Here is an 18642-nt window from a genome sequence, read left to right on the forward strand (position 1 = left end):
TCACTCGAATCCTCCATATATTTAATCAAAATGATGGTTTATTTTATGAGAATTCATATTCATTACAAACAACGCGTTGCCTTTCGAAGTTAAATCAATTTATTCTATTGACTCAGGCTACTTTTTAGCCACCTCATTGATGGACCCAAAACATTGATGCGTGTATGACGTCAACAGGGCGGTTTGGCTCAAGTGTCATTTGTGCAATAAGTTCATAAACAATGCAGTGTATTACGCATACATTTATATTATATATTTTATTACACGACTGAATGGAATAATTGACTCTGGACAGCCGCGGCATTCTATTTTTGTTTAATGACCGGTAAATTATATTTGCTTTTAATAGCCTAGTTGTGCTCGTTCTGTTATCACAAGCTCTGTTTATTTTCACGAAATAAAAACATTGTAATGCCAATTCAAATATTTTATTACCATTTATATACTTATTTGGTAAGTAGCTGTACATTTCACACATATGATATTAAACTGTTTATTTTAATACCTCACAAGATGCATGCGAACATGTAAAGCTGTCTTGCACATAACGTTAGTTATAAATGTGACCTTGGATCACAAAACCAGGGTCCGTTTTTTGAAATTGAGATTTAAACATGATCTGAAAGTTGAACAAATACGTTTCCATTGATGTATGGTTTATTAGAATAGGACAATATTTGTCCGAGATATAACTTTTTGAAAATCTGGAATCTGAGAGTGCAAAAAATCAAAATATTGAGAAAACTGCCTTTAAAGTTATCCAAACGAGGTTCTTAGCAATGTATATTGCTAATCAAAAATTAAGTTTTGATATATTTACAGTAGGAAATTAACCAAATATTTTCATGGAACATAATCTTTACTTTTGGCATAAAAGACCCATACAATGTATTTTTGGCTATTGCTACAAATATACTTATGACTGGTTTTGTGGTCCAGGGTTACAAATATTTAGAAACCTTTTCCATATGTTTAATTAGGACATAAATAATTGATTTACGTTTTGCAATACTATTGCAATGTCACAGTATTTTATTCAACATGTAAAGCACACTGCAGAAGAAATGAGAAAACAGTAGATTTTGTTTTACCAGACAACAAGATTATTAAATCAAAGCTTGTCTCACAGTTTCACTTTTTGAAACAATTAAATACATTAGTATAGCTTGCTTAATGAATCACATGCAAACCATGTCACATCTATCATTTTAAATAAACACAAATTCTTAATATTCAAGTCACATCATTACTCACCAGAAACACCCTTTTGTGTTGCATTTGCACAAGCACAAATTAAATTTCACCACAGTGTGGAGTTATATTACAGTTACTGTAGGTCTGAGTGCTCAAAGCATGGCTAAGTGCTCAAAACACAAAGCTTGTTCTTTGTACACTCCCCTAAGGTATTACAGATTACACCAAAAGTAACTTTTTCAAGAGTTGAGGTTTTAGGACCCGTTTCAAAGAAATAAGAAAATGAATCAAAATGTCTCTATGCCAGAGGTACAGGACACAAGGACAGACACACCAAATTAAAGGCATAGAAACAGATCTGCGCAAGGACAACACAGTCACCACGATCGGAATACATCCCAGTGGGCTGAATGTACGTCCAGTCATAGTTCTTAAGTTTTAGTGCCGTGTGGTGATACTTCCTGCTCAGGGACAGCAGACAGCGGGCCAGCGTGTATTTCGCAGCACAGCTCACTGCTCTGATGGGCCGCACCGAGTCGAAATGCATCAAGAAACAGGGATCATCCTAACACAGCAGAGATAGCAAACTAAATGAGAAGTAACAGATTCCACTTCCTAATATAAAACAACTCATCAGCATTATTAGCCTGTCTATGTTTTTTAAACAGCATCTATAAAAAATGGGAGGAGGATGAATGCTAAACTCAACTCACAGTATCTGGATCTCTACCATCCAAAATCAGCAGGTCTTCCAGGGCCCAAGTCTCTGTTCTTTCATAACTGTCCTCCAGCCCAGATTTCTGCAGCTTATTGGTCCGTGAATGCTTAACCCTCCGACACAGGACAACTGAGATCAGAGGCTCTTTATCCTTAGATACTAAACACACATTGGTTTTGTATTTTTATTACATCCCTGTATCAAACCATATCAACCACAAAGCATATTTAGGTCTGTATTTTTAGAATTCTTCCTCCTTCACATACAACATCTGACCGTGTTCCCAAATGATCCCACAGTTTTTTTTTTTTTTTGAAAGAGACAGAATTTCAGTATCTCATCCATTCTCAAAAATAATTAAGTGCATGTAATCACAAATAATCATGCAAAAGAATAAACAGATTTTTCTTACTCGAAACGCAGAGAAAATGTCGCCCTTGCTGTAGCTCCTCTATTTCTATAAACTCCTTCAGCTTCTGTCCATCTGGTCTGAACAAGACTCTGTCCATCTCCTCCCTCAACAGAGACGACATCTCAGGCAGAAAACGAGAGAGAAAATTAATTTAAGTGTGAGAGAGAGCAAGAGCAGAGTGAGGGATAAAATGGTTTGTTGAGGTGGATCTGGTTTGCAGGGTTTATCGCCCTCCTCTCTCTCTCTCTCTCTCTCTCTCTCTCTCTCTCTCTCTCTCTCTCTCTCTCTCTCTCTCTCTCTCTCTCTCTCTCTCTCTCTCTCTTTCTCTCTTGCTCTCCCACTCAGTTGACAAATGAGACTATACCTTCTTTGCATTTTCAAAATTTCAGGAGGTTTTACTTGATAAAATTCCTTCAAAGACTGTTGGAAATGTGATTTTTTTGAAGCTTTTATGTGTCAGGAATCATCATTAAAAATAATATTTCACTTAAAATCCAATTCAAGATGTAAATGAGTCATTACATGACTTGCTCACCAATGGATCAATATCACAATAATCCACAAGTGATCCACAAACCACAGTGAAAACGGTTTTAAACAAATATGTCAGTGGATTTGATGTGAGAGGACAACAGGGAAATAACTTTTTTATTTACTGGATGAAGAGTTATTATTGATGATGGATTTGTATTTTGGCTGGAGGTTTTCAAGTTAAAAACTACTTTATTATGGATTTGTTTCTGACAAACACACAGCTTTTTACTTAACAAAATATTAATTGAAGGACTGGAGTCGTGTGGATTATTGTAATGTTTTTATCAGGTGTTTGGACTCTCATTCTGACGGCACATATTCACTACAGAGAATCCAAATTTCTCCAAATCTGTTATGTTTTGTTGCCACAAATTTTTTTACATAATTATGTTCAATATTTTTCAGTATATTACAGTCAAACCAAAACACCAGATATAACGTTTTGATATTTTACTAGTGGGTGCAGGACACTTTAGTTCATTTATGTATGTGAGGATAGCAAAATAAAGTAAACTGTGACATATTATACTCAAAAATCTTCATACAGTAAATAGATCATTTACTTCACACCAGTAAAATAGATACAATTTTGGGACTAAAAATTTAATTTGACACTTTTGCCTGACCATGTTTTGTTACATACCTTTCTAAGTTATCTGACATTATTTAACTCTTGAGTTCTTGTCATATTTTATTACTATTTTCTAAACTATAGCAAATAAACTGTGATAGCTTTAGAAAATTTGAAGGTGTAAATAAATAAATAAATTTAGGTTTAACTGTAATTCATTTGTGATTATCAAGATGAATTTGTTCTGATACAGTTTAACTCTGAGTTCTTGTCATATTACCATTTTCTAAACTATTGCGAGTAAAGTGTGATAATGAGAGAAATCTTGAAGGTGTCTGAATACATTTTGATTTGTATGTTTATTAAATATTAAAACAAAGTAATAGCTGATCAAATATTTTTTTTATTATGGATTCAAAACCAAATAAATTAGCAAACACTTGCATAACAATATTTGTCTCTACATTCGGTTTCCTGCTTATAAATAGACATATTAAAGTTGACCTATTATGTCCCTTTTCCAAAATGTAATATAAGTCTAAGCTGTCCCCAGAATGTGTCTGTGAAGTTTCAGCTCAAAATACCCCACAGATCATTTATTATTTCAGTTTGAAAATGCCTACTTTCAATGGAAGCGGAAACAGGCTGTTTACGTGCATGTCTCTTCCAGAATAGAGCTGCGCCACTATAGCTCCTACCTTAGATACTCTGCTAAAAAACGTATGTTTGGTTTTGATTATCATGTCTGTCACACTGAAGTCATTGGTTTTAAAGCCATATTAGTTTAAACCTCTGATATAGGGTTTTTTGAGTGCATACAGTGCATCTGAAGAACTTGCACAGATAGTGACTGTCACGTGGCATGTGAGTACTAAACTTGAAAAAATTTGTCTTCAATGTCTTATAGCTTAAACTGTCAGCAGCACACAAGTTTATGTTACAAACATACATGAGTTACAAAAACAGTCATTGTGTCTGTGAAGGTAAACAGCTGGGAAAAAAATGCATGTTTATAATAAATCTGTGTGGCAGCAGCATAATATACAGTACATAAATAAATAAATCCTCTGCTCTCTTGTCTCCGCTGAGGCTGGGACTCTAAATAGAGCCAAAGCCAAAGACAGAACAGTTGGCATGCTTTGCTTGAACTTTTGCCATGGTATTAGAGCTGGTACATAGTTGTCTTGTGAAAACAAAATGGCAGCGCCCTGAGTGGAAACATGCAGATTAAGGAGCAGTAATATTATAATAAGATCCTCTTTAGAGGGAGCAAAATCTGACACGCTAGCTTTTTCACGTGTTTGCAGAGAAAGGCTTATCAAAACAAATTACTGTTTTTTTTTTTTCATGTTTTCTGGGTTGGTAGATGCACTTGGGTCTCAATTTTGGCACTTGGACATGGGAAAAGGTCAGATTTTCATGAAATGTCACCTTTAATATTTGACCAGTTTCCCTTACCAAATAATATTTTGTCTATTTTATAAAATCTGTTTTTGTTTCCTATTTTCACAATTATACAGTCCTCCCAACTGTGCAATTTTGAAATTGTGTGTGGTCTCACATATTCTTTCCTCTCTGTTCTTTATTGAATTTTCTCTCTCCTCTTTTCTTAACCTACATGTGAATGCTTTTAATGTTTTATAACCTGATCAGGCATACACACACTAACAAACTCACTTCTGGCTTAGATGAGCCTTGACTGATTGAAATAAAATGGCCTTGGGGGAAAATACATCATTAGTTATGAAAACACATTTCCCTCTTAAATCTCCATCATACTAGGTGCAGTTAGAAGCCATTATACTTGTAATCTCTTCAGGGATAGCCCAAGTATTGACTGTGGCCCCATCAACCTACTAAGCTTCGATATCCAGCGGATCTGCAGATGCATAATTTATAGTCACAAAACACGTTCACACAAACAAGTGTTCTGATTGCATCTGATAAAGACATTTTGGTGGCTATAGAAGCCTTCTTGATATCCATTTGTGCTTTCAGAAGGCTAACAGAATAATCATGGACAAAATTCGGCTGTCTGAGCCTATACACTCAAGCACACTCAAGCCAGAGTCCAAATTGAGGAAATGACCACTGCTTTTGGTCTTCAGAGTAGCTTTTAGTTGGTCTTTGAGGCTTCACTTGTGGCTGCTGTTACAGTCAGTTCTAAAGCGTGGTCATGAGGTGGAAAATGAGTTTTTTAAATTCTCCTTAGATAATGGAGTAGTAATGGCTTGAAGGGATAGTTCACCCAAAATTGATACTCACTCTAATGTCATTCCAAACCTGTATTGACTTCTGTTTAACACAAAAGAAGATATTTTCCAAAATTTTGGTTGATTACCACTGACGTTTATTGTATAAAAAAGTCACTTTAGATAAAAGCTCCGCTAAATGCTGTTTGCATCCTGTCTATAGTGCTTTTATATCCATATCATAGTGTCTCAGAACACCAAAGCACAGATAAACTTCCATTCCAGTACTTTATCTTCACTTTATTTTGTAGAGCTGAAGACTAGATCTATGTAAAATTCACACTGAATGGAAATACAGAGTAGTTACATGGTGGACAGAACTGTGGAGGCTTATCCTCCATACAGTGATGTTGATTTTTTTTTTTATGCCAAAGGGGTCTGAATCTGTGGAAAAACAATAGGATGCTCTGAAGATACACTTTATTGATTTGGTCCAATAAACTGCACCGGGAACGAGTCCAAGGATTTCCAAATGTACTGTACATCGTAGTCAATGGACTAAAACAAAATGACGTTCCTTCGGGAAACAAAAGCATTTACAGTGCAAAACCATGCACATCGTAGCCATAACTTCATAACAACATAGGGTATTTTATCTAAAAAAAAAAACATGTATATTCTATAATCATATAGAATTATTTTTTTAATTTTAAATTTTTAATTTTTTTTTTAGAATTCTGACTTTTCTTCTCAAAATAATACTTAATATCTCACAGTTCTGCCTTCTGAATCAACATTTTGCAATTCTAAGAAAAAAGTCAGACTTGTGAAATATAAACCCTCAATTCTGAGGGTTACAGTCACAGTTCTGAGTTTCTATCTTGTAATTCTGACTTTTTGTTTGTTTTCTGTCCAAATTGTGAGATAAAAAAGCTGCAATTTTTTATTTGTTTAGCAATTTCCCAAACACTCTCATTCTAAAAAAAAAAATCACCAGTGATTTCCATACTAGCTATTTTACCAGTAAATGTCATCAAACCATGAACTTTAATATAATGTACATTGTATACAATTTTCATAAAAACATGGAAAATATTTTTCTAATATTATTAGAACAGCAAAAGGCTGAACAGCCCACAAAAAGCAACAGGTTGCCAAAAGGATCATAAAGACATTGCATTTATGATCATTTATTTCCTCTCAAAATCTCTAGAGCCTTTTTGATCGCTGGAGAAACACTGTTTGCACATTTATAGGGATTCATAAAACAAGCCACAGTTTTGATTTTATTTTCATAATGTCTGTGTGTGGAATTCACTTGCACACAGATTTACTCTGTCTGTTTTTCTCTGGAAAGATTGTGATCAATAATTTCCAATGAGCAAAAGTCAATAACTGACACAAAGGGACTACGTTTATGCCTAGGGATCTGTTCTATTAGATTTTTCATGTTTATGTGAGTGTGATGCTAATGGTTGAGTGCTGTGGGATAGAAGTGTCTCGCCCACACACATATACTGAGGTTTCCATCCGCTTCTCCCCACAAAAATGCATCCAAACGTCAAGGAACATGCAATATTTACCAATTTGCAAGCTGTGGTTTCCATTAACCTTTACCCATAATACCACTTCTATTCACTTTTTGTAATTTTCTGGATTTTTTGATGACAGTGGTCGATAATACCAACTTGCTAATTTCATTGTAGTAACAAAAATTAGTTTGGTACTGCTATTTAATAGCATTTCCTTACTCTTTATTGATCAGTGGGATGTTCTTACAGTTTGTGTTTCTAATTAAATAAAGTGGGATGTATCATAAAACATAACATATACAAAATTTTATTTTGATTTATTATTGTTTGCAATAATTCATGGTTTTTGTAACTGACTAAGCAATCATTTTACGTTGTACTATTTTAACTTAAATCTTATTTTGAATTTGTTTATTCACTATTTCATAGCAAGTGTATGGTATGCAAAAGACAGGTAATAGTTCAGTGGAACCTCATGACTGTCCTGTCCTATAGGACACAGTAATGTGAGTCAGTCATGCATTTGTTAAAACTGCTACAATAGTGCACTCTGTTGGTCAAAACGTGTACTTCACATATGGGCAACAAATTGCTGTAAGAGGGCGTATCATCATATTTTGCTGTCTTAGGGCCTGGACAGCTTGGTGTCATCGACACAGAAAATTAATTCATACAATTATCAGAACATTTTGCAGCATAATTTAAGGACCACCTGTTTACCAGCTGAGGCTCAACAAAAAATGTTAGGTAGTGTGACAGGACAACGACCCTAAGAAGTAAACAAACCAGTAACAGAATGTAAATTTCAATGTTTACAATGAGGAAGTTTGAATGTATCATTACTATAGATTCTGGTAGTAGCCTAACATCCAGATACACTTTCCATTAGGATCACAGAAAAAAGTTTATGATCATATTTATGATCATTTACTTTATAAAGTCTCAAGGGAGATTGTTTGATACTCCTCTAAAAAAGTACTCATTTTATAGGCAAATCAGCATTGAAAATAAACAAATTACAAACATAGATAAATGTAATAGAAGAAGGATACAAATGAAATAAACAGTGTTTTATATTTTCAGGTAAGTCTAACAGTATTCAGGTACAGAAATTGAATAATCAAATATAAAAAAAACATTGTCTTCATTGTATAAATTCAATCTAAGAAATTGTGTTAAAGCTACAAATGTGTTTTGCTGTTTAATTAACATGCATGACACAGAAACGTCAGGAACATTAAACTGCTGTTAATTTGGAAAATATTTACATGTATATATTTATATTCATATGAAGTATTTGATATATAAATATATATTAAATATATAAACATACAATTTTTCTTAAATATATACATGCATGTGTGTTTATTTACATATACATAATACATACAGTACACATATTATATGCACAAAAACCTTTTTTTTGGATGCGATTAATCACTAATTATTGCCCAGCACTGGTAATAAGTAAAATGATAAGAACATATAGGATGATTAATCCCCACTAGTAATACCATGCCATTTATTGGTAATTTATTATATGTGACATGTATACTGCCCTCCAAAGGCAAAGTGCAGTAACTACACATTTGGTCAAAATTGAGTTAAGGCTTAAAATGGGCTTTGTGACAACTGTTTTGTCTTGTGGCAAAGTCTCCTGGTTCAATAATGTCCAGTTTCAGAGAAACAAGAGTGTCAAAATCACAGTAACTACAAAATCCAAACTAATACCATATATGGTGTAAAAACTTTAAAGGCATTTTTCAGTGTTGGCGTAGTTACAGCACTTTGCCTTTGTAGGGCAGTATAATATAAAGTGAAAAGTGTAGGTGAAGTTAAGTCTATTTTTGAAAACATAGTAAAGGGGTGGGGGGGGGGGGTCGATTCACATATGAATCGTGATTCAGCCTTCTAGCAATTCGCATCTTTGTCAATTGAATAGCTTTTTAATCGAATTGTGACCCCAACAATCGATTTTAATAGTGAGGTACCAAAAGATTCCCACCCCTAGTTACGATCGGACGTCCTCTGCTATTCTACCCAGTTTACAGGTAGTTACCAATTTACAGCTTCGCAAGGTACCCTGGGAGTCCCTGACGATAAACCTATGGTCCCCCTAAAAATCCTGAAAAGTGTGCACGTGAAGCCACGTGAAGCAATTTGTTTGAATGTGTCTTTCAGAATGAATTATAATAATTCCTAATAATTTACTCACCCCCATGTGATCCAAGATGTTCATGTCTTTCTTTCTTCAGTCGAAAATAAAATAAGGTTTTTGAGGTAAGCATTCCAGGATTTTTCTCCATATAGTGGACTTCAGTGGGAATCAATGGGTTGAAGGTCCAAACTGCAGTTTCATAGCAGCTTCAAAAGGCCCCAGCCGAGGAATAAGGGTCTTATCTAGCGAAACACATAAGGAAAGGAAAATACAAATTTATATGCTTTTTAACCCCAAATGCTCATCTTTCACTAGCTTAACCTCACAGATTATGTAATCATACACGCATAACATATGCTGAAGTACCGACCCAGTACAAAGTGGACGTGCAATGAAAATTGCCTTTTACAAAAAAACAACACCCTCCCCCCCTCCAAAAAAAACACCTTCTTTTACAAAAAGTTAAATCAATGAAGTCAGACAATTTTGAAGTTGAAGGAGAAAATGAGATGGAGTTTTTCGCCCTACGCTACCTTTTTAACCGAAGTACACAGACAAAGAACTAACCACACGTGACTTTTTCAACATGATTACGTAATGCGTGAAGGCATTGCAGAGCTAGAGTGCGAGATGAGCATTTGTGGTTAAAAATATATATAGTTTTTAATTTTGTGACCAATCGTTTCACTAGATTCCTCAGCTGGGATTGTGTAGAGCCTTTTGAAGCTGCATTGATACTGCAATTTGAACCCATTGGGCACCACTTAAGTCCATTATATGAAGAAAATTCCTGGAATGTTTTCCTCAAAAAATTGTATTTCTTTGCGACTGAAGAAAGAAAGACATGAACATCTTGGATGACATGGGGCTAAGTAAATTATCAGGAAATTGTCATTCTGGAAGTGAACTTCTCCTTTAAGATTTGTTTAATACCCCACACAAAAAGTGCAGATCTAAAGGAAGCAAAATGATCAAGATTAATTTGTGAACTGGATGTCGCAATGATCTATCTGCCAAGTTTATTATAGCTGTTATTTTTCGCACTGTTTTCAATTTTCTCTTTTCAGATGTATTAAATTAAAAGTAAACAAACAAAACAAAGAAAATTATAGAATTTTGTTAGGACCTACTGTTTATTACATACTCTGCTGTGATAGATGTTTAGAGAGTAGAAATAACACAAGAGAACGTTTTAAATATTAAGTTTATTGACTCGTGAATGAGTTATTTATTCTTATATATCAGACAGAAATTATGCATTATTATATACTGTACATTTCTCAGCTCTGAAATATGTGATCCTGGACCACAAAACCAGTCTTAAGTAGCACAAGTATATTTGTAGCAATAGTCAAAAATAAATTGTATGGGTCAATAATATCGATTAAGTAAAGATTATGTTCCATGAAGCTATTTTATAAATTTCCTACTGTAAATAAATCAAAACTTAAATTTTGATTAGTAATATGCATTGCTATAGACTTTATTTGGAGAACTTTAAAGGCGATTTTCTCAATATTTCAATTTTTTGCACCCTCAGATTCCAGATTTTTTAAATAGTTGTATTATTTCAGCCAAATATTGTCCTATCCTAACAACATACATCAATGGAAAGCTTATTTATTCAACTTAAATCTCATTTTTAAAAACTTGACAATTATGACTGGTTTTGTGGTCCAGGGTCACATATAGGTGAGATAAATATATAACTTGTAAAAATTGTTTTACAGTTTAAATTACATACACCATATCACATTTAAGTCTGGAAGCCCTGCAGTTGTCCATAACCAAAAAGCATGTTGCTGTCCTCCACAACAAACAGCATATTCAAGTGATCTGCTTTTTATGCATTTTCCACAGGATAATGCTGTTCTGTAGAAACCACAGTTTCAGTATGACTAACACAGTCTGTAGTCACCTCATATCACCCCATAAATCACCTCAGGTTCAGTAGATGTTGGGTCAGATGAATGCTCTGTTTGGCTCATATGCACAGCCTCTTTTCTGACCCTGGGTTCAACTCATCCTTGTTCTTTAGTAGAGAAAGTCATCTCCAGTGGCTGTGGGTTCCTCTGGTTTCTTAGTCTGTATTTTAGGTAGATGAATTTTACTGGAGGCCACTACAAGAATGTTAGCTCCATGTGTTACAGCGCTGGCAACGCACAACCAGAAGGAGAAACCAAGATTCTCCTCAACAATCACAAGGGTAAAAAAGCTCTCGCGGTAGTTAGCCACATGTTCTGTGAGCTGATGGCACTGGATTGCTGCAAGGAAACATGCAAAGCCCATTGCACTGAACAGAGCTGAGAGAAGAGATTAGAAAGAGTGGACATATGATCAGAAATCAAAAGAAGTAACAAATCACAGTTTGTTATTGTTGATATTGATGATTTAGGGGTGATTGTCCAGAACATTGTATTTTTGTTTGTGTTATGTTGACTTACCTGCAATGAAATTCCAGATGTACAGGCCAAAAGGTCCTTTAATAGATTGGTAAGGAACTTTTCTGGCATTATATATACAAAAAGCTAAACTGACCACTGCAAAGCCAATAGCAGTGAAAAGAAAGAAAATAATGATCATGTGAAGACCACTGTTGATTTTTTTGATGAGCTTTGGGAAAACTGCAAAATTTGTGAGAAAGAGACAGAAATTAGGTCTCACAAAATTGGATTTATACCTTTTATAGAAGCACAGATAGTTAATACATATTGAGATTAATATATGTAAAGAGATATCTAGACTACTGTATGTATTATATATGCACTATATATATATATATATATATATATATATATATATATATATATATATATATATACACACACACACACACACACACACAGTTGAAGTCAAAATTTACATACACCTTGCAGAATCTGCAAAATGTGAATTATTTTACCAAAATAAGTGGGATCATACAAAATGCATGTTATTTTTTATTTAGTACTGAGTTGGATAAGATAATTCACTTAAAAGACGTTTACGTATAGCCCACAAGAGAAAATAATAGTTGAATTTATAAAAAAGGCCCTTTTTCAAAAGTTTACATACTCTTAATTCTTAACACTGTGTTGTTACCTAAATGATCAATGCTGTGTTTTTTGTTTGTTTGTTTAGTGATTGTTGTTCATGAGTCCTGAACAGTTAAACTGTCTGCTGTTCTTCAGGTCCCACATATTCTTTGGTTTTTCAGCATTATTGTGTATTTGAACCCTTTGCAGCAATGAGTGTATGATTTTGAGATCCATATTTTCACACTGAGGACAACTGAGGTACTCATATGCAACTATACAGAAGGTTCAAAGGCTCACTGATGCTTCAGAAAAAATACAATTCATTAAGAGCCAGGGGGTGAAAACGTTTTTAATTTGAAGATCAGGGTAAATTTAACTTATTTTGTCTTCTGGGAAACATGTAAGTATCATCTGTAGTTTCTGAAGGGCAGTACTAAATGAAAAAAAAAAGATATTTAGGCAAAATAAAAATAAAAATTACACGTCTTCAGTCTGTTCAAAGGTTTACAGCTCATAATGCATTGTGTTTCCTTCTGAAGCATCAGTGAGTGTTTGAACCTTCTGTGATAGTTGCAGATGAGCCCCTCATATGTCCTCAGTGTGAAAAAATAGATCTCAAAATCACAGTCATTGTTAAAAAAAATTCAAATACACAAAAATGCTGGAAAACCAAAGAATTTGTGGGACCTGAAGAATTTTTCTGAAGAACCCATGAACAATTATGACTTAAAAATAAAAAACAAAACAGCTACACAACTAAACAGCTGTGGACCATTAAGGTAACAACACAGTATTAGGAATCAGGTGCTGTAAACTCTTAAATGGGGTCATTTTTATAAATTCACCTATTATTTTCTTTTGTGTAATATATGTAAACATAATTTATGTGAAATATCTTATTCAAGTCAGTACTAAATAAAAAAAACAACAACATGCATTTTGTATGATCCCTCTTATTTTTCTAAAATAATTAACATTTTGCAGATTCTGAAAGGTGTATGTAAACTTTTGACTTCAACTGTAGGTATTTAATCTACACGTTGTTGCTCTTACTGTATATTTTGGAGCGGCGGATCCCGAGCCCGCATCTTCGTGTTTTCCCGCCCTGAAAGAGGCCATAGTAAATGTGTCCCGTGAACTGCTCTAGCTCCGGACTAGACGCGTTCACCAGATCCACTCCTGTCTGACACAGTGTGGTTCCGGTGATCCAGCGTTCGGTAGACAGTGCCACAACCAGAAGTACTACAGAACCGATGCTGAGTATAGAAGCGAAGGAGAACACGATCTGTTTCCAGAGAGTTGGCATTTCACTACTCACCCCATTCCTCCTATAAAAAGCAAGACGCAAAGTAACACGACCCCGCGCGGCGTCCGCCTCTCTCCGCTACTGTGCGCGCCAACTCTGCCTGTAACTTACGATGAATTTTAAAACTTAATCACAAACAGCCTACCGGTTTGCAGTATATTTCCGGTAAGTGCACAAATACAAACTAAACACCCTAATACTAAACTGAAGGAACGCGAGATAGGGGGATAGGGAAAGAGTAGGAAACCAGATATAAAGCGGTCAGCTGGATCTCCTTTACCACCTAACGAAACCTTATACAGTTTACTTGCCTTCGCTTGGTTTGGTTGCCAGAGCTGTCCGCGGGCGCGCGCACACCCTCTCTCTCTCTCTCTCTCTCTCTCTCTCTCTCTCTCACACACACACACACACACACACACACACACACACACACACACACACACACACACGGGGGGTTCATCTAGTGCAAGCGATTTGTCAAGTCTTGTATTTACACACATAAACCACCGTGCTCTAACCAGAATTTTTATTGGATTTTCTCTGCTATAACAATTAATCAAACATCGCCGTCCCCTTTACATTATCATATAGGTCATAAAAACGGGTGGTTCAAAATATTAAATGTCACTTCAGCCAATACTATGGCTACTGGGTCATTGAGCATTAAAAAAAAGAAAGGGGAGGGTTTGATAAGAACCATTTAAGTCAATGCAGCTGGACAGCAGTAAAAGGGCAAATGGCTCGGAAATATCAACCTGCATCGATATCGGTTTTATTCAGTGCAGAATTGGGGGTAGCATAAAACAACCACGTCTTTATTTTCCCCGTTAGATCAGCCTGAAATATAATTCAGTACCATGGATAGCAACCTGCTTGAGTTCAGAACCATGGACAGCTCAACCCGTTCAAGAATTTTGATGCACCTTAAAGGAGAACTCCGGTGTGATTTTGACCTAAAGTGTATTGAATCATGATACCGAGTGTAAACGTACCTTGCATATCTCATCTCGTCTTGTCCACTGCTGTCCGAAATCTGGGGTCAGTTAGCCGATGCTCACAACAGCTTGTCAATGAAAGTCAATCGGGCATCGAAGGAGCTATGTAAATAAATCACTGTTTTACGCCATTTACGAGGCACAAAGTAGCTCCACACTTCATTGGTAGACTTCCAAGGGCCCTGACATTTAAAACGAGACATTGAGAACTCATAAAAAGCACCGGTAGTTTATTTACAAGTAGATTTATACAGACAGTAACTGCAAGAAGTTTAGCGCCCGCCGCCATCTTAAATGTAGTCACGATAAGTCGAGTGTCGAGCACCAAGGAATTTATCAGCTTATCAACGTATCAGGTTGTAGTTTCCTTGGTGCTCGACACTCGACTTATCGTGACTACATTTAAGATGGCGGCGGGCGCTAAACTTCTTGCAGTTACTGTCTGTATAAATCTACTTGTAAATAAACTACCGGTGTTTTTTATGAGTTCTCAATGTCTCGTTTTAAATGTCAGGGCCCTTGGAAGTCTACCAATGAAGTGTGGAGCTACTTTGTGCCTCGTAAATGGCGTAAAACAGTGATTTATTTACATGGCTCCTTCGATGCCCGATTGACTTTCATTGACAAGCTGTTGTGAGCATCGGCTAACTGACCCCAGATTTCGGACAGCAGTGGACAAGACGAGATGAGATATGCAAGGTACGTTCACACTCGGTATCATGATTCAATACACTTTAGGTCAAAATCACACCGGAGTTCTCCTTTAAATGGTGCTATTTACAACCACTAGAGGGAGATATCTTACTGTTTCTTTGAGTTGAGATTTGTGCCACTCAATTATACTTGTGCCCATTACACAAAACATAAAAAAAAATTAATAATAGTAATGATATAAACAACAACAACTATATTTACAACTAAGTTGATTATACACCAGTTAGTTCTGGTCTTCAAATTTAGTGTGTCCACTAGCTAGTGCACTCTCAGTGCTGGGTTGTGTCAGGGCGTCAAGGGTAGTCGGTGTAAAACCTGTGCTAAATGGGTGTGCTGATAATTTTGCTGTGGCGACCCCTAATGGGAGCAGCTGAGGAAGGGAGATAGAGAGATTTCTGTTCCTCAAATTTGATCAGCCAAGTGGCATTTAATAATCGTTGATATTTACTTTAAAGCACAGGGATGTTAAACTGTTCACTGCATGGCTCTGCTTGTCTGTGTTAATGCCACATCAATATAACAGCCAAATAATCACAAATATGTGAAATTACATCGTAAATATGAAAAATAAAGACAACAATGATGCATCATAAAAGACACAATATACACTCAAAAATTATTTTTGCCTCTTATTCAATTTAATTAATTAGAGCTAAGGTGAAATGATTTTTGAAATTTTGTAACAATTTAATTTCATTGTGTTCAGTCTGCCTAATACATTTAAAAGTTTAAGTAATTTTTGGTAAATTCACGTATCAATAAAAACTACATATATTTGTTGACAAAACTAACTTGGCAGTGGATCTATAGTTCCCAGAATGCTTTGCAAATGACTATACTAGGAGAATACATTTAAGTGTTATTTTATATTTTTCTGTAAAGAGGAAAACATGTTAGTGTTTAATGTTTCTGTAATGTTTTTGAACTTTGTGGTTACCATTATGCATATTGAGTGCTGCCTTTGCACTCAAAAAAGAAAGTTTTTACAAACAGTTTAGTTCATTTAAAATACATATGTTTAGTTGGTCAGCACAATTTGGTTTAGGCAAAATTAATACTCTAGGTTAACTTTGTCACATTTTTTCAACTAAATTTTAGGCTAATTAATTTTCTTATATTTAAACAAGCAGTTTGATTCATCATTAAACAGTGTGTACAATGAACAAATAAGAAAAAAAAACATTGTCAGTACTGACACTAGAACTGACAATGTACTGGCAGCCTATAGGGTAAGATGGGGGAAGATGCCCCCCTTAAGATACATGTGAATTTACTTTAAAATTGTAACATATTTATAAATGTTTCATGTGGATGATTATTATTATGATTATTAAGGCCCCCTCACTAATCATTCACAGAATGTATAAATTACTTTTGAGATTACATTTCTAAAATTGTTTATAAATTTACACTTTCATTAATGTACAATACTAGATGAACTGTGCTATTTAAAATTGTCTAAATTGTCTTTTGACAATTTAGCTTAATAATTAAATGATCAAAGACAGACAAAGCACTTTTGGAGTTTATTGTGATTTATATACAGGCATATTTACAAATTTAATTGCCCATATTTTAATGGAAGAAATGTTTTCATTCATTTAGCTTACCCCAAGGGTCTAATTTTATATTTTCACTTCAAAATAAAAAACTGTGTTCCACGAACGCAGACCAAGGAGGACACCACTTCTCCAGATAAGGCACACAAAAGCCCGCTTGCTCATCTGGACAGAGAAGAAGACTTCTGGTCTTCTGTTTCATGGTCAGATGAAACAAAAATTGAATTGTTTGGCCACAATGATGTAGCCTTCATTTGGCGTAAAAAAGGAGAAGCCTTCAACCCTAAGAACACCATCCCCACTGTCAAACATGGTGGTGGGAACCTAATGTTTTGGGGGTGTTTTTCAGCCGGTGGACTTGGGAACCTAATCACAGTAAACGGCACCATGAAAAAGGAGCAATACATCAAAATTCTCAACAACAACATCAGGCAGTCTGCAGAGAAACCTGGGCTTGGGCACCAGCGGACATTTCAGCACGACAACGACCCAAAACACACAGCAAAAGTGATGAAGAAATGGTTAACAGACAAAAACATTAACGTTTTGCAGTGGCCCAGCCAGAGTCCTGACTTAAATCTAATTGAGAATCTGTGAAGGGAACTAAAGATCAGGGTGACGGCAAGGAGACCCTCCAACCTGAAAGAGTTAGAGCTCATCACTAAAGATGAATGGGCAAAAATACCAGTGGAGATATGCAAAAAGCTGGTCAGCAATTATAGGAAGCGTTTGATTGCTGTAATAGCCAATAAAGGCTTTTCTATTGATTATTGAGAAGGGTATGAATAATTTTGAACATGCCACTTTTTGTTCAAACAGACTAAAAAACTTTCAGCATGTTCAGCATAATTAACTATTTTCCAGTGACACAAATTTAGATCAATTAACTTCAGTTGAACTTAAATCAATTGTTCAAACTGTTTTGGCTGATTAAATCAAATCACTACTACATAATCACTAAATCATCAACACTACAAATATTGATGTTCAAACTGATTGACGTTTGGGGCTAGGGGTCATCTTATTATACTGTGCTTAGTATGCATATTCATCTTCTAAAGAAGATGTAATTATTATGTGACTATTTGCATCACTATTTCTAATCTTTATTTAGTTTTGTCGAGTCATCCCCCTTTTATCTCTTATATCATTTAAAATACATAAACAAACACAAAACAAAATAGGGTGTCAGTGAACATGCTTGATTTGTTTTCATTATTAGTCTCTCAAATATTAAAAATTTTAACATTTAGCTGATGTTATTACTGGCAGTACTAGCGATTCTATTCAGTATGATAGATGCTGAGTGAAAAAAGGTTACAGTGATTTCTTTGTCTCAAAACATCTCTTCAATCCATACTGAAATATATTGATGAAAACAGCTTGTAAAGAACACCAATTGGCTGTATAAACAAAATGTTAGCTTTAGTGTCAGGCACATATACAATATATGCTCCTTGTGGTCAAAGAGTCTTGTCATATTGATTGAAGAATGGAAGAAGAATATTGACCAGCTAAACTGCAGCGATGCTCATTGAGGCAACTGTGAATATCAAATGACTACTGTTGTGGTTTTGGACAGGCTTATAGACTTAATGCATTCTGGAATGTTTTAAATGTTTTGTAATGCAGTTATGATTGGACATGAGTTATGACAGCTGCCTTTATTAATGGAAACATCTTTTTCTATCTAATCTTGATCACTCTTTCTGCTTCACTAATATATAATTCTCCACTCAT

At 35.1% G+C, this 18642-nt stretch overlaps 2 protein-coding genes across 2 annotated transcripts; both read right to left on the minus strand.

The window, feature by feature from the left end:
- Positions 1-53: 53 nt before the first annotated feature.
- exoc1l (exocyst complex component 1 like) lies at positions 54-5983 on the minus strand. The gene is made up of 3 exons (XM_073842084.1): positions 2325-5983; positions 1908-2071; positions 54-1759 (listed from the first exon to the last, which is right to left on the minus strand). Exons 1-3 carry the CDS (start codon positions 2443-2445, stop codon positions 1493-1495), a joined length of 552 nt encoding a protein of 183 aa, XP_073698185.1. The 5' UTR covers positions 2446-5983; the 3' UTR covers positions 54-1492.
- A 5362-nt stretch (positions 5984-11345) lies between these two features.
- clrn2 (clarin 2) lies at positions 11346-13634 on the minus strand. Its single transcript, XM_073842659.1, has 3 exons — positions 13382-13634; positions 11756-11935; positions 11346-11614 (listed from the first exon to the last, which is right to left on the minus strand). Exons 1-3 carry the CDS (start codon positions 13632-13634, stop codon positions 11346-11348), a joined length of 702 nt encoding a protein of 233 aa, XP_073698760.1.
- Positions 13635-18642: the final 5008 nt, after the last annotated feature.

Source organism: Garra rufa, chromosome 6, assembly GCF_049309525.1.
Source record: "Garra rufa chromosome 6, GarRuf1.0, whole genome shotgun sequence".
Lineage (NCBI taxonomy): Eukaryota > Metazoa > Chordata > Actinopteri > Cypriniformes > Cyprinidae > Garra > Garra rufa.